This window comes from Acomys russatus, chromosome 21 (genome assembly GCF_903995435.1).
Source record: "Acomys russatus chromosome 21, mAcoRus1.1, whole genome shotgun sequence".
NCBI lineage: Eukaryota > Metazoa > Chordata > Mammalia > Rodentia > Muridae > Acomys > Acomys russatus.
In genome coordinates, this window is record NC_067157.1 from 42,695,505 (window position 1) to 42,708,219 (window position 12,715).

Consider the following 12,715-nt stretch of genomic DNA (forward strand, 5'->3'; position numbering starts at 1 on the left):
TATGAAACTCTCTTTAACACTTTAACTGCCAGAACTGATAGCTTCTGGCTGTCTCTGCCTATCAAAGTGAGAAACTTAAAAGGGAAAAGGAGGGATCCAGAAGCTGATAGACACACACACACACACGCACATGCACACACTCACGGTGGGTGAAGCAGAGGGCTGCAATGACTTCACAAATACATACATGCATGCATACAGGCAGACAAACATACAGACATAGACACATTCACACACTGGGTAGGTGGAGCGAGGTAAGCTCCAACGACTTCATACGTACATACGTATATATGTACATCTATGTATACATACATACACATATACATGCATACAAAGGTATATACATACTTAGAGACAATCAGGAAGACAGACATGTAGTTGTTGATGATCAGGCTCCAAGAGGAGCTTGTCCTTAGGCTTTTATACACACTAAGAAAAATTACCTCATAGTCATAAATGCAATTATCACAGAAACAGATGAAGTCATTACACATATGGAAATACAGCAGGATTATTGATTACTTGTGCCTAACTAAACATTTCCTATCTATCACTTCATTCCACAAGCTCACTGTAAGTTCAAAGCAATAGTTTTTCATGTCATGGGTTAACAATGTTCAAGTTTAGTATGGTGTAAGGATTCACAAGATAACTGTTTACCTGTCTTTGCATTAAGACTATACCTGATTGAACATTCTTTATCTATTAACTCCATGATTTTGTTATAAGTTAAAAGTAATATTTTTATCTGTCTTTCATTCCACAAGCTCATTTTAAGTTCAAAGCAATAATTTACTATGTCATAGGTTAACAAGGGTTTTTATCAAGAAACAGGTCATCTATCTTATGTTTTATTTTTGAAGGGCTTTACCTCCATCCAGTATGTTAATGAAAGAAATGCCATGGTCAGACATAGTGGCACACATTTGTAATCCCAGCAGTCAGGGAGGCAAAGGTAGGCAGATCTCTGTGATTTTGAGGCCAGCCTGGCCTACAAAGCGAGTCTAGGACAGCCAAGGCTACACAGAGAAACCCTGTCTCGAAGAAGGAGGAGGAAGAGGAGGAGAAGAAGGAGGAGGAGAAGGAGGAGGAGGAAGAGGAGAAGGAGGAGGAGGAGGAAGAGAAGGAGCAGGAGGAGGAGGCCAGGCTTTAGATACTAACCTGGCTACAGAGCCTAAAGTGAACAGAGGAGAAGCAGGTGTGAAATGATCCGCAGCAGAGATTGTATGAGTCAGTGCTAGAACACCCCTCTATCCTCTCTCCCCAATTCCTCATTTGACTTGGACTATGACATTCCACTGGATTATTATCACAAGATGACAGTTACCCAGCATGTGTTCCTCCTCCTTCTCCTATTGCTCAAGCTGTAGTGTCTTCTAAAGGCCAGCGTGTGTTGGGAAACACCTCACGAAGAGGCACAAGTGGATTTAATTTGAAGAGTGGACGATGGAGATCTTCTTCCAAGTCTGGAAAGTTGAGAAGTGATGACCTTCAGGCCATTAAGAAGGAGCTGACTCAGATAAAACAAAAAGTGGGTTCTCTGCCTGAAAGCCCAGGGGGAAAAGGGAAAAGAACAAAAGTAACAAGCAGAGGCGAGCAATGGAAAGTCAGAACAAGAGCAGAGCAGCGCCTCTGTGAAGAAGGATGAGACTAATGTGAAGATGGAGTCTGAGGCAGGTGCACAGGACTGCTGAGGAGGGTGACCTGCTAGGTGATGGTGGGGAAGGAGAAACCAGCTTCAGTTGATCTAAGGCTGAGGACGAGAGGATGACACAGAGATAGCGCCAATGGGAGGATGCCTCTTAAGTACATAGTGGAGTTTAGAAATCTTACCCTGTTTGTCTGGGCACTTGTGAGAGATCAGAGTAACAGCAGATCGTCTCCCGTCTTCAGCACATTCTCCTCTTCCTTCCTAGTTCACTATCTCACGGTTGCCCTGCACCTACTTCCATTTTAACCCTGTAGGTTTTGCCTTAATTTTGAAACCTCTTTGACTTAACAGTAAAAACATGTATGGCTTTTTATCAGTTTTCTCTAAAATAATCTTTTGTTATTGCAGGGAGTACATTTCCTCCCATACATATGATTTAGTAGTTGTTTCCCTACCTGCAGAGGCATCTCAGTTACGTGTCACCCTGAGAGCAGCTTTGCATTAGAGGGGGTTGTTGTTGCTCACGTGAGTGGGGCTGTTCAACACGAATGCCAACATGTATTTTTGGGAGTGGGAGTTGAGATGTCAAGTGCATCTTACAGGAAAATAGAGTGATAGTCTTAATATTTGCTTTCTAAAGGTAATACCATGGGTTATTTTTGTGAAGAATCTGATGTTTGAGATCTTTTTCTCAAAACAAGCAATTCCTTATTAAACCAGGAATTTGAAAGAAAAAAATCTGATTTTTTATTCCAATTATTTACTTATTTTTTAAATAGCAACCTCCACAGATCCTCTTAGGTTGTATTAAGTACAATTTTCTTGAGTCATTATCATGTGTATCTATATATGAAATAAAAATGATTGTAAGGAAAAAAGAAGAAAATGGAGACAGAGGAGCGGGATGGCTCAGTGGTTAAGAGCACTGGTGGCTTTTGCAGAGAAGCTGGGTTAAGTTTTCAACACACACATGGCAACTCACAGCCACCTGTAGCTCATCAGCTCCAGGTGATCAGTTATCCTCTGAAGGCCTTCACAGGCACTGCATGTAAGTGATGCACAGACAGCTATGCAGGCAAACACCTAGACACGTAAGATAAAAACAAATAAGTAACGCTTATTTAAAAAGAGAAAATGGAGATGCTTGGTTATTAAGGTAGCTTAATGGATAGAAGTCCTTGCTGTGGGACCTGGCAACCTGAACTTAATTCCTGTTTCCCATGGAAAGGTAGAGAAAACCAACTCCACAAAATTATCCTCTGCCCTCCACATATGCACCGTTGCATGCAAACATTCATCCCCCACACAGCCCTCCCAAACAAAACAATAATAACAACATTTTTTTCAGAAAATTTTAATTAAGGTGGTCACTAGATAACAGCAGGGGCTCCCTAAGTATAGGTTATATTAAAATAGAGGTCTAACAAGTGAATTTAACAGGAAGATGCCTATTGTACACACATGAGGACTTCAGTTCAGATCCCCAGTACCTACGTAAAGCTAGGTGCCTTAGCACATGTCTATACCCCAGTGCTGGGAGGGTGAAGGCAGGTGATCTTGAGCTCACTGGCCATCCAGTGCAGCAGCATTGATGAGCTAAGGTGGAGAGGAAAAAGATGGAAGGCAGTGCTAACATCTGCCCAACAAACAAACAAAAGCGTGCACCCACATGCACATGTGCGCATGTCCAATAAGTAAATATATGTAATCAGTTAGAGCTAATACAGCTTTTATTGTTGTGCATATTATGTATTTGGAGGGTAGTGATATGTGCATACTACAACATGTGTGAAAGTCAGAGGACAAATGTATCCAATTGTTTCTTTCCTTCCACCTTTTTAATGTATTCCAGGGATTGAACTCTGGTTGTCAGTCATGTTTGTGTTGCAAGTGCTTTACCTGCTACGCTGCCTCCCAGGCACAACATTTACTTTTTAAAGCTGATGACTACATGTTTCGTGAAGTCAATCAGGTATTTAATATTGAATTCTGAGATTCTTTTTTGAACGAGACAGGCACCTTGACTTAAAGTACCTCCTTCATGCCAACACTTCATGACTGATTGACACAACTTGACTTAGCAAATGCCATCTGTGAACAAATCTGGCCCACTGCCTGAGTTTTCAAATAGAGTTTTATTGTAGCAATGTATGCTAGTTTGTTTGTGGCCTAACATTCCTAGTATAGAGTACTCCCATTGGTAGACATTTCCCTCATAACTCTGTTGTTAAGTATTTAAGTAGTAAATTAAGTTTTCTACTTGGATATCTGAAAGAGAAGGGAAGCTTGCTAAAAGGGCACTCACTGCACTTCGCCACAGACTAGGTTGAGAAGTGTCATTCCTACTTTCACTGCTTGACTGTATTTGACTGCCAAGACTTGTCTGCAGCTCAGCAGCCTGCCTTCTGTAGAGAGGGTGACTGCTCCTCAGGAAGGTCCTATACTAAGTAATTGAAGGAATGTATTGAACAAAGCTCATTGTGACTGCAACACACTTGCCTCCCGTATGACTTCTTTGACCACAGCTGGGTGAGGAACTGGAGTTGCGAGTGCAGGCCATGGAGAGGAGGTGGGGAGAGGAGGAGGCAGAGAGGGGAAGAGTTCACGGCTTTAGAATCTGGACCTCCACCATGTAGGGCTGGAGTAGGCTCTGGCCCTGAGCAAGGGCAAGGATATGGAAAGAACTCTTGGTTTTGTTGTCTTTAACTCATTTAACGGTTGTTACAATACATTTAATATTTAAATTACATTGTATCAGCCCACTTTTTAAAAATGTATCCTCTTAATCTTTTTCTAGTTTGTTAGCTAATCCAAACTTCCCAATAATGGCCCACCTATTTTAATAGTGTGTGTGTGTGTGTGTGTGTGTGTGTGTGTGTGTGTGTGTGTGTGTGTGTGCACGCGCGCACCCGCGCACATGCATGTGTCTGTGTGGGTGTGTGTGCCTGTGTGTGCACATGTGTGTCTGTGCCTCTGTGTTTGTGTTTGTATGTGTCTTGAGTGCATATGTGCCTTTGTGTGTTTGTGTGTCTGTGTATCCGTATGGGTGTTTGTATGTGTCCACGTGTGTGTCTGTATGTGCGTGTGTTGTGTGTATCTGTGTGTGTGCTTGTGTGCACATATATGTGTGTGTGTGTGTATGTGTGTGTGTGGTCTGTACATCTGTTCATCCTCATACTGCTAACTGCTGATATAGTTAGGGTTCCTTGTGTGAACATTCAGGGAGGGTTATTTACCTGAACAATTGCTAGACCAATGAGTAATATGTCCCTTCTCACTCAGTAACCATTAACTGCCTCATGATGCCCTTCTACATCTATGACGGAATTTTGATTGGCCCAGTCCTGTTAGGTCTCGTATAAGAAATGCCCTGCTGTTGGTTGTGGGTTCATGCGTGCACTGGCAGTGCCGTGCTCAGAAGGCAGCAGTGCACAGCACTCACTTCCAGCCTTCAGGTCCACATTGATTCTGCCCATCCTTCTGCATTGTTCCCTAAGGCTGGGAGGAGTCAGTACAGATGTGCTGCCCAGGGCTGAGCACGCAAAGCAAATTATTCTCAAAAGTGTGACCACTTATGTGTCACCTGAACTGTCTCCCTTAACTGTCACCACTGCAAAAAGTAAACATAACCGTTTAGAAGGCAGCTTGACTTTGTGTCAGCTCAGCAAAATAACAGTAAAAGGTTACACATGTGCACACAGACACACACAGATACACACACATGCACACAGACACAGAGGTGCACAGATACACATACACACACATACACAAGCACACAGACACAGAGAGACACATGTGCACACACATAGACACACACAGACACACAGACAGACACACACACACACATCATCATCATCATCACTTCCCCTGGCACAGAGTTTTGATCTCTTTTATAGTCCCAAGTGTGAACTTCCTCCTGTTGAGTAGGTCTCAAATCCAATCGGAAGGCATTTGGTAGTCTGGGTAACCCCGTAAATCTTGCCAATGTTTCATATCATGCCTAGCAGGTCAGCACTATAGCTCATAGGATGCACAACTGTAGAAGATTCTTGGTGACCTTTCCCCAGAAGGCCACGGAGCACTGCCCAGCACTATAAATGCTAGCCAGCAAGGAGGAAGCTCAGTGCCAGCTTGGTTTCTGTGTAGCCAAAGTATGTGGTGTCCTGAGCAGAAAAGTCTTATCTTCTAGTTCTGGCAGCATTGACCTGTACTGTTGGGGCAGGGGGCGCCTCTGGCACCTTCCAGACCAACAGCTCATAGGGAGCCATCCACATATGATGCTGGCATTTTTGTTTAGTAGCCTGGCTCCTGGGAGCAGCATTATCCACCTCTGCAGGCCACCTCTGCTTACACCCTTTATATTGTTATTGCTGTTACTGTTAGTTTATGATAGTGTAGGTTTTTCATACAGCTTACATTTTAGTTAATCCTTTCTCTTGACCTCCTCATAAAATACTGTGCAGTGTGTTTTACCATAATTTAAGCCAACTTGTGATGTAGATCATATATAATTTATGTAATTCATATCTACTTTGAGAAAAGTCTTTGTTAAGAGAGTTTAAAATGTAACATTACAGTTTTTAAGAGGAACACTGTATAGTTGTATAGTAATATTTAGTATTTAAAATGCTATACATTTAACAGATACAAAATATTTTCATAATTATTTTTAAATATTTAAGTGATATGTTCAAGATTTACTTGAGGAAAACCACTTCATAATTTAAGTTGAGACTTCTTGTGATTTAAAAAGAAAAAGAAAAAAGACAAACTTCAGTGTGTCTTCTACCTGGGGCAGGTTAGAAGAGTGTATGGTGTACCTCCGTATCGATGCAGTTTCACAGATCTTGCCTCGCATCTGATATCCTTCAAGCATAACAAATGACCTCATTTAAACATTCTGTTTCTAAGTTTTCTGGTTGAGTGGATTCCATCTGTATTAGTTGGAGATGTTTTATCCAGCATGCTCCCATCTCAAGCCCCATCATGCATAATCTCTTAATCTGCCTTCACATCGTTGGTAGTGAAACGGACCCTGCAAGCAGGAAGCACACTTGTATAAACTGTTGTGGTCTCATTCGCTCTGTGTTTGCCTTGCAGCGGGCCTGTGTGACATCACTGAAGGGACTGTCATCCCAGAGGATCGCTGCAAATCTCCGACTTCTGGTAATCCGATTTTATTTCATTATTAATTCTGATTTTCTAAAAAGCTAAGATGGCATATTGATATATCTTTTTATCAGTACTTAAAACTATAGATGAGAAACATACTGCCTGTCTTTCTTAAAGTTTTAACTGTGCCAACAAATGAAAAGAAATATAGCATGTGCTGGTTAAAAATGAAAAGAAATATAGCATGTGCTGGTTAAAATTGAAAAGAAATATAGCATGTGCTGGTTAAAAATGAAAAGAAATATAGCATGTGCTGGTTAAAAACTCATAGCTTGTGTTTGTTCAGGCTGTATGATCACCTAGTTAGCTTTCTTCCAGCTATGGTATTAGGTGTGTTTCCTGCTTACCGTTGACACAGCACCCTATTTACGCTTCTACATATGGCTAGATCTTTGCTTCTAGATGCTCCTTACACTGTTTAGTAGGATGAATAAATCAGTGAAAAGTTGATTTTTTTTTTTAAGTTGAAAATGCAGCCTTTTGGTAGTTACTAAATCATATCCATTCCAATGCTGTGACAGATTTTTGTTTCCTTTTTGCACAATGATAAGGGTCAAACCCAGGACCTTGTACATACTAGACCATCCCATATAAATATTAAAGATTTTGGGACCTGTGGTTTGAATAAATAGACTCTCAGGAAAATTGAAACCAATGTAGATTTGTTTTTGTTTGAATGGGGTTGTTTCCTGTGTGCTTATGAGTTTATTAAAGTGGCTCTTTTATTTGCAGATGGGTCTTTCTATGGCTCATGTGTATATTAATATTTCACAGTAACATTATTTTTAGTACATTTGAGAATCCTTAGGAAATAAAATCTTGACTTTTACTACTATAAGACATGGAAGCTTTGCTAGTTTTTAGTAAATTTAACATCATTATTTTAATTAAATTTATTATATTTTCTACCTAGGGATCTTCATTAGCTTTCCTGTATAAAGATTTTTCTTGGCATAAGTAACGCCATGTTTAGGTTTTCGTCTTTCACTAGCCATTCTACTGTATTGGAAGGAATTATAAGATGGGATGTACTGTGAGGAGCATTTTCTATTACTCTCATGTGTCAGTTTGCACTTTATTAGCCCTAAGTTGATAAAAAGATTTTGTGTTTTCTTCTTTAAATTGTTTTCTCTGATGTTGCACAAATTGATCATTTCATTCTTCAAAACTAAAGAGTGCACTAGGGAGAGGATCCATCGGTAAGTGCTTGCCTTGTAGGAGATGTCAGATTGTTCCACTGAACTCACACAGAAAAGCCAAGCATAGTGATTCGTTTTGTAACCCCAGCATCAGGGGTTACAAAACACACACATACACACACACACTCACGAACATTTACTCACACACACACATGAGCATGCACTCATAGACAGTCTGGCCACACAGGTGTTTTGTTTTTTTAAGCCTCCTATTTCAGTTTGCTCCTAAAACTTGGAGCCACCACAGAGGACTCACTGCCTCCCACCTATTGGTAAAGTTGTACATATCGTAATTACTGTCCCTCTTGGAACACTGATATCTTTATAAATTTATAGTTAGAATCGTAACATATCTTCACTGTTCCTTCCAAGTACACTCAGTTTATTCCTGTTCCTCCAGTCAGTACAGTTGTCAGCAAGTGTGCAAAGGACCTGAGCACAGTGGGTAATTGAAACATGGAACATAGCACACTTAAAATGGTAATTTGTTTAGTTGCATTCAGCCTAAATAAATTAATATATCTTTTCATCCTAAGCCAAACTTTAAAATGGAAGACACCTGAAGCATTTAATAGTAATACATAATTTTAGATAAATGCAAAAGGATAGCTAATATAAGTATATAAATATAGAAAGTACATAAATTTGTTCTCTAAAGCCTACCCCAGAGATCCTCAGAGTAGAGGAAACTCAACCATGGCTCAACATTTTAAAATATATTTTGCTATTGGTTCATATAAAAACTCAGTATAATTTTAGCATTGTTATAACACTACCTGTTTTTATTGTTTCTGGTGCTTCTGTCAGTTTGGAATGCAGAGTTAAAGTTGTCACCTCAAGGGATTGGTGATGAGTCATGAATTCTTATCCTTCAGGATAACCCTGCACTGTGTTTGGACTGGCCTTTTTCTGCTCAGATGGCAGAATTCTCCGAGGAGTCAGTGTGTTCTCATACATCAAGAAAACGCACCACAAACTTCATAGCCAGTGATGGCACCTAAGCAGGCTGTGGATTAGTCTGCAGGCTGAGCACACTGAAGGGGGCGCTAGAATGTCCTTGTTGGGCGCCTCTGGTCGCTATATTGGCAGCTTTGGCTCTGTTCCCCTGCTAGGATAGTTAGTAGTATTCTTTGTTGTTGTGGCCTGACACTCTTACTCTTAACATTCATATCTGCTTTGCCCCCGTGGGGGATTTTGCTATAATTCAGTCCTCTTAGTAGCAAATTAAAGTCTAATGATAAAAAATGGACTGAATTGACTCCAAAAAGCTATGCTTTAATCTTCTTATTTATTTGTCTTTGATATTTTGAGACAGGCTCGGCTGAAACTCACTATGCAACCCGGGTTGGGCTCTGCTTCCTATGTACTAAGATTAAAAGTGACCACACCTAGTTTTGTTTTCTTTTCTTTTTCAGTTTCTTCTTTTTAATAGCTTGAAAATAACAAAAATAATTGTCCGAAACTTTAAATGAGATAGGATATAAATAAGTATATTGTCAAATGGTACATTATAAATTAAAAACAGTAGTTAATATTTTAAAAGTTAGTCTTTGTAGGAAAGGAAAACGTATGTATAAAAGTGAATTGAACTTAAAATGAGTCCCTCTTAAGAAGAGATCAATATTTAAAAGTGTAAGTTCCCATGTGCCTTCTGTCAAAACCAGTGCATTGACCTAAAAATGTGCATACAAATGGAGGGAACTTCAGCTCTTCTAAATCCTATAATCAACATAGTCCACTGTTCAGCTCATTCTTATAAAAGCTTTCTTCAAAAAACATGATGGAGAATTCCCCTTTGCTTTATTGTAAAATAAACCAGTGGTTTGAAGCTCACGCCAGTGCTGCCTGCAGCTGGAAGCAGCGGGAGCAGGCGGAAGTGGTGCCTGCAGACGCGCAGATTGCTTCACCTTGCATGTCAGGAGAGATGGGCTTGTTCCATGATGCATCTGTGCATATCTATATAAACACAGAGAATAGGAACCTACTGGGCTATGTCAACTGAAAATTCACACATTACATGCATTAAATTGTGCCTTTTGGTGTTTATATGTGGAGCGGAGAAAATAAGTTGTAGATGTTTTATGTGTTTGTTTAATTACAGAAATCTGGTAGATATATTCAAATAAACTTTGAAACTTGTCACGTGTTGTCATAGGAATTATAACCACCAGTAGAAAACAATAAACATTTCTCTAATATTAATATATGGAGAAGATAGTCTGATATCACTCTAATATGAACTACATAAAATAAAACTATTTACTTAAACCTATTTTACCATAAATTTATGCAGTCATTTGGTAGCAGAAAATGACAATATTTTAAAATGTGTGAGTTCCTTCAGCTATTACACTCTTTAATGTGTTATATTTGTATGAAAAACAGCTATACCTATTTCTGCTCTGTAACTATTACCAAGGTTGATGTTGGTTTTGTGATAGTTCTATATGAGATTTGGGAGAATCTATGGAAGCTATTGACAAAAACAACATGCATTATTCAGAGAATAGTGTTTGCAAACCTCTGTAGGTTTGATTTTACCCTGCCCATGTTGGCAGGTTTTTCTTGGCGACAGTGTCTCCTTGACCATAGCAAAGAAAGATGGCTTTGGAGGAACTCAAGTTCAAGTGTGTATGTTTTCTCCTAACTCACTAAGGTTAATTAATTTACAGGAGTTCTTTCAGGCATAAAAAAGAAATATTTTTATTTATTCTCATTTCTTTTTTATGTATTTACTTCTAGCAGAAAAGGTCTGTTTAGTTAGCTAATATGACCTACGAAATATACATCATTGATCACAAGTGGGTTGTAAAGGAAATCACAAGGTTGATGTGATAAGGAAGGTCATCTGTGTATAAATTTAAAAATGCGACATAACTAAATAGTGAGCACTGTATTGGAAGAATACAATAGAACATATCACGAGGACTTAAAGAGGGAAGGGATCTCTATTTCAGAAGGTGGTGAATAATTTAATCTATGAGATGTGCCGAGGTGTACTTAATAGGTGTCTCAATGTTATATTTCCTTTTTGTGCTCTCTAACTTATAAAATGTACTAAGATTCTGCCTAGTTACTATGCATTAGAGAAAATTATAAGAAATAAATTATATATATTTGGGTCTGGTAAAAAAGATTACATACTACTGATTGCAGTACTTCAATATTCTCTGATTGTCGTTACCAAGTCTTAGTGGTTAGCAGGATTTTAATCTGTGTCTGGTTGCTGTGCCGTCTCTGTGCTTGTGACTGACAGTGTACCCCTGTTCCTCCCATTGTCTTCATTTGTGTAGGTTCTTCATCACCACACAATTCAGATGATGAACAAAAAGTGAATAATTTTATAGAAAAGGGTATAGTATCCATATTTTAAAGTATTTTGTTTTATTTATACTTAATTTATTTAGTTTACTTTGAATAGATTTTGACATTTTATATTAAAATATTATTTTCAGTGAAGACCAAAAGCAGAAAGTTTTCCAAGATGGTAGCCAGTGATCTAGGTAGGAAATAGAAGTTTTTATTTTGTTTCTAATTGTTGCCCTATGCAATGCTAACCCAACACCAGGAAATGATCCTGTGCATTGCATCTTGTATATGTTAATTTGTTATTCCTTTGCTAAATAATAATCTTTGGGCTGTGTCTATTCTAAATGCATTTGGGAATAATTCTTAAAATCAGTTAAATTGGGGTTGTGGCTCTCTCTCTTGACTTACCGTATGAATTATTCTGTTAACTTTTAGTTTTGCTTTGTTTTAAAATAAAACAGGGTTCAATTTATGCTCTAAATACCAAGATTACACTCTCTTCTTAAGCTGTGAATCAGTTTTCCTTTATAATTTTAATTGTATTTTTTATGTTTTGCTGCCATTTCTCATATTTTTAAGGCCATGTCAAGGAAATTATCTTCTGAAAAAGGCATTTTCAGTCTGTGAACAATGCCAGTATCAGGGTAACTGACAGTTTCCTACCCAAACCACCCCCGTGCACAAATAATAAGATTTCTACTACTCTTGTATTTTGTAATGAATGATCTCTCTAAGATTCTCAATTTTAAAGGCAAAGAAGAAAATAAATAATCTAACTTGGAAACATAATCAGTTTCTTTAGTCATAAAAAAAATGAATATGCTCCAAAGCCTTGAAAGTCTTGATGAAATACTATTGTAGAAAAAGGCCTAGTTCATCTTTGATTTAAACATGGAACCTTCATTATACAGCTAATGTTATTTTTAAATTTCCCTACATTTTTACCACATATTCCTTTGGATATATTTTGGGGTGGTTGGAGTATGCATATTGCATGATCACATTATGGGGAAGGCACTTGTGTGTACAGACTTGAAAACAAAGGGTAACCTGTGTGTCATTCCATACCTAGGTGCCATCTACTTATTTGTTGTTTCTTTTGTATTGCTTTGCTTTGTTTGAGACTGGGTCTTTCCCTGGCCTGGAACTCACCACCTAACTGACTGGCCTGGCTGGCCAGGAAGTCCCCAGGTCCATCTTCTTCTGCCTTCAGCTCAGGGACTGTTAGTGCACACCAGTGTGACCAGGCTTTTGTTATGTGGTTCTGGGAATCAAATTCAGGTCCTCATACTTGCAAGGCAAGCATTTCTGCAGAGTGAGTGGTATCACCATCCCACTCACACACGCCTTTAGCTAAAGTAGATGAGTATCTCTGCAGCCAGAA

At 38.9% G+C, this 12,715-nt stretch overlaps 1 protein-coding gene and 1 pseudogene across 3 annotated transcripts in view; both read left to right on the forward strand.

Moving 5' to 3' along the window:
• Stxbp5 (syntaxin binding protein 5) overlaps positions 1 to 12,715 on the forward strand; it is a 127,859-nt gene that overhangs the window by 96,587 nt on the left and 18,557 nt on the right. The window contains exons 19-21 of one of the 3 annotated variants that reach the window (XM_051164257.1): positions 6,752 to 6,817; positions 11,316 to 11,375; positions 11,478 to 11,525. In XM_051164257.1, the coding sequence (XP_051020214.1) occupies positions 6,752 to 6,817; positions 11,316 to 11,375; positions 11,478 to 11,525 (174 nt within the window). The remainder of the gene's footprint in view (positions 1 to 6,751; positions 6,818 to 11,315; positions 11,376 to 11,477; positions 11,526 to 12,715) is intronic. The other 2 variants (XM_051164258.1, XM_051164259.1) reach the window with 2 other exon arrangements.
• On the forward strand, positions 1,147 to 1,746 carry LOC127204907 (heterogeneous nuclear ribonucleoproteins C1/C2-like; annotated as a pseudogene).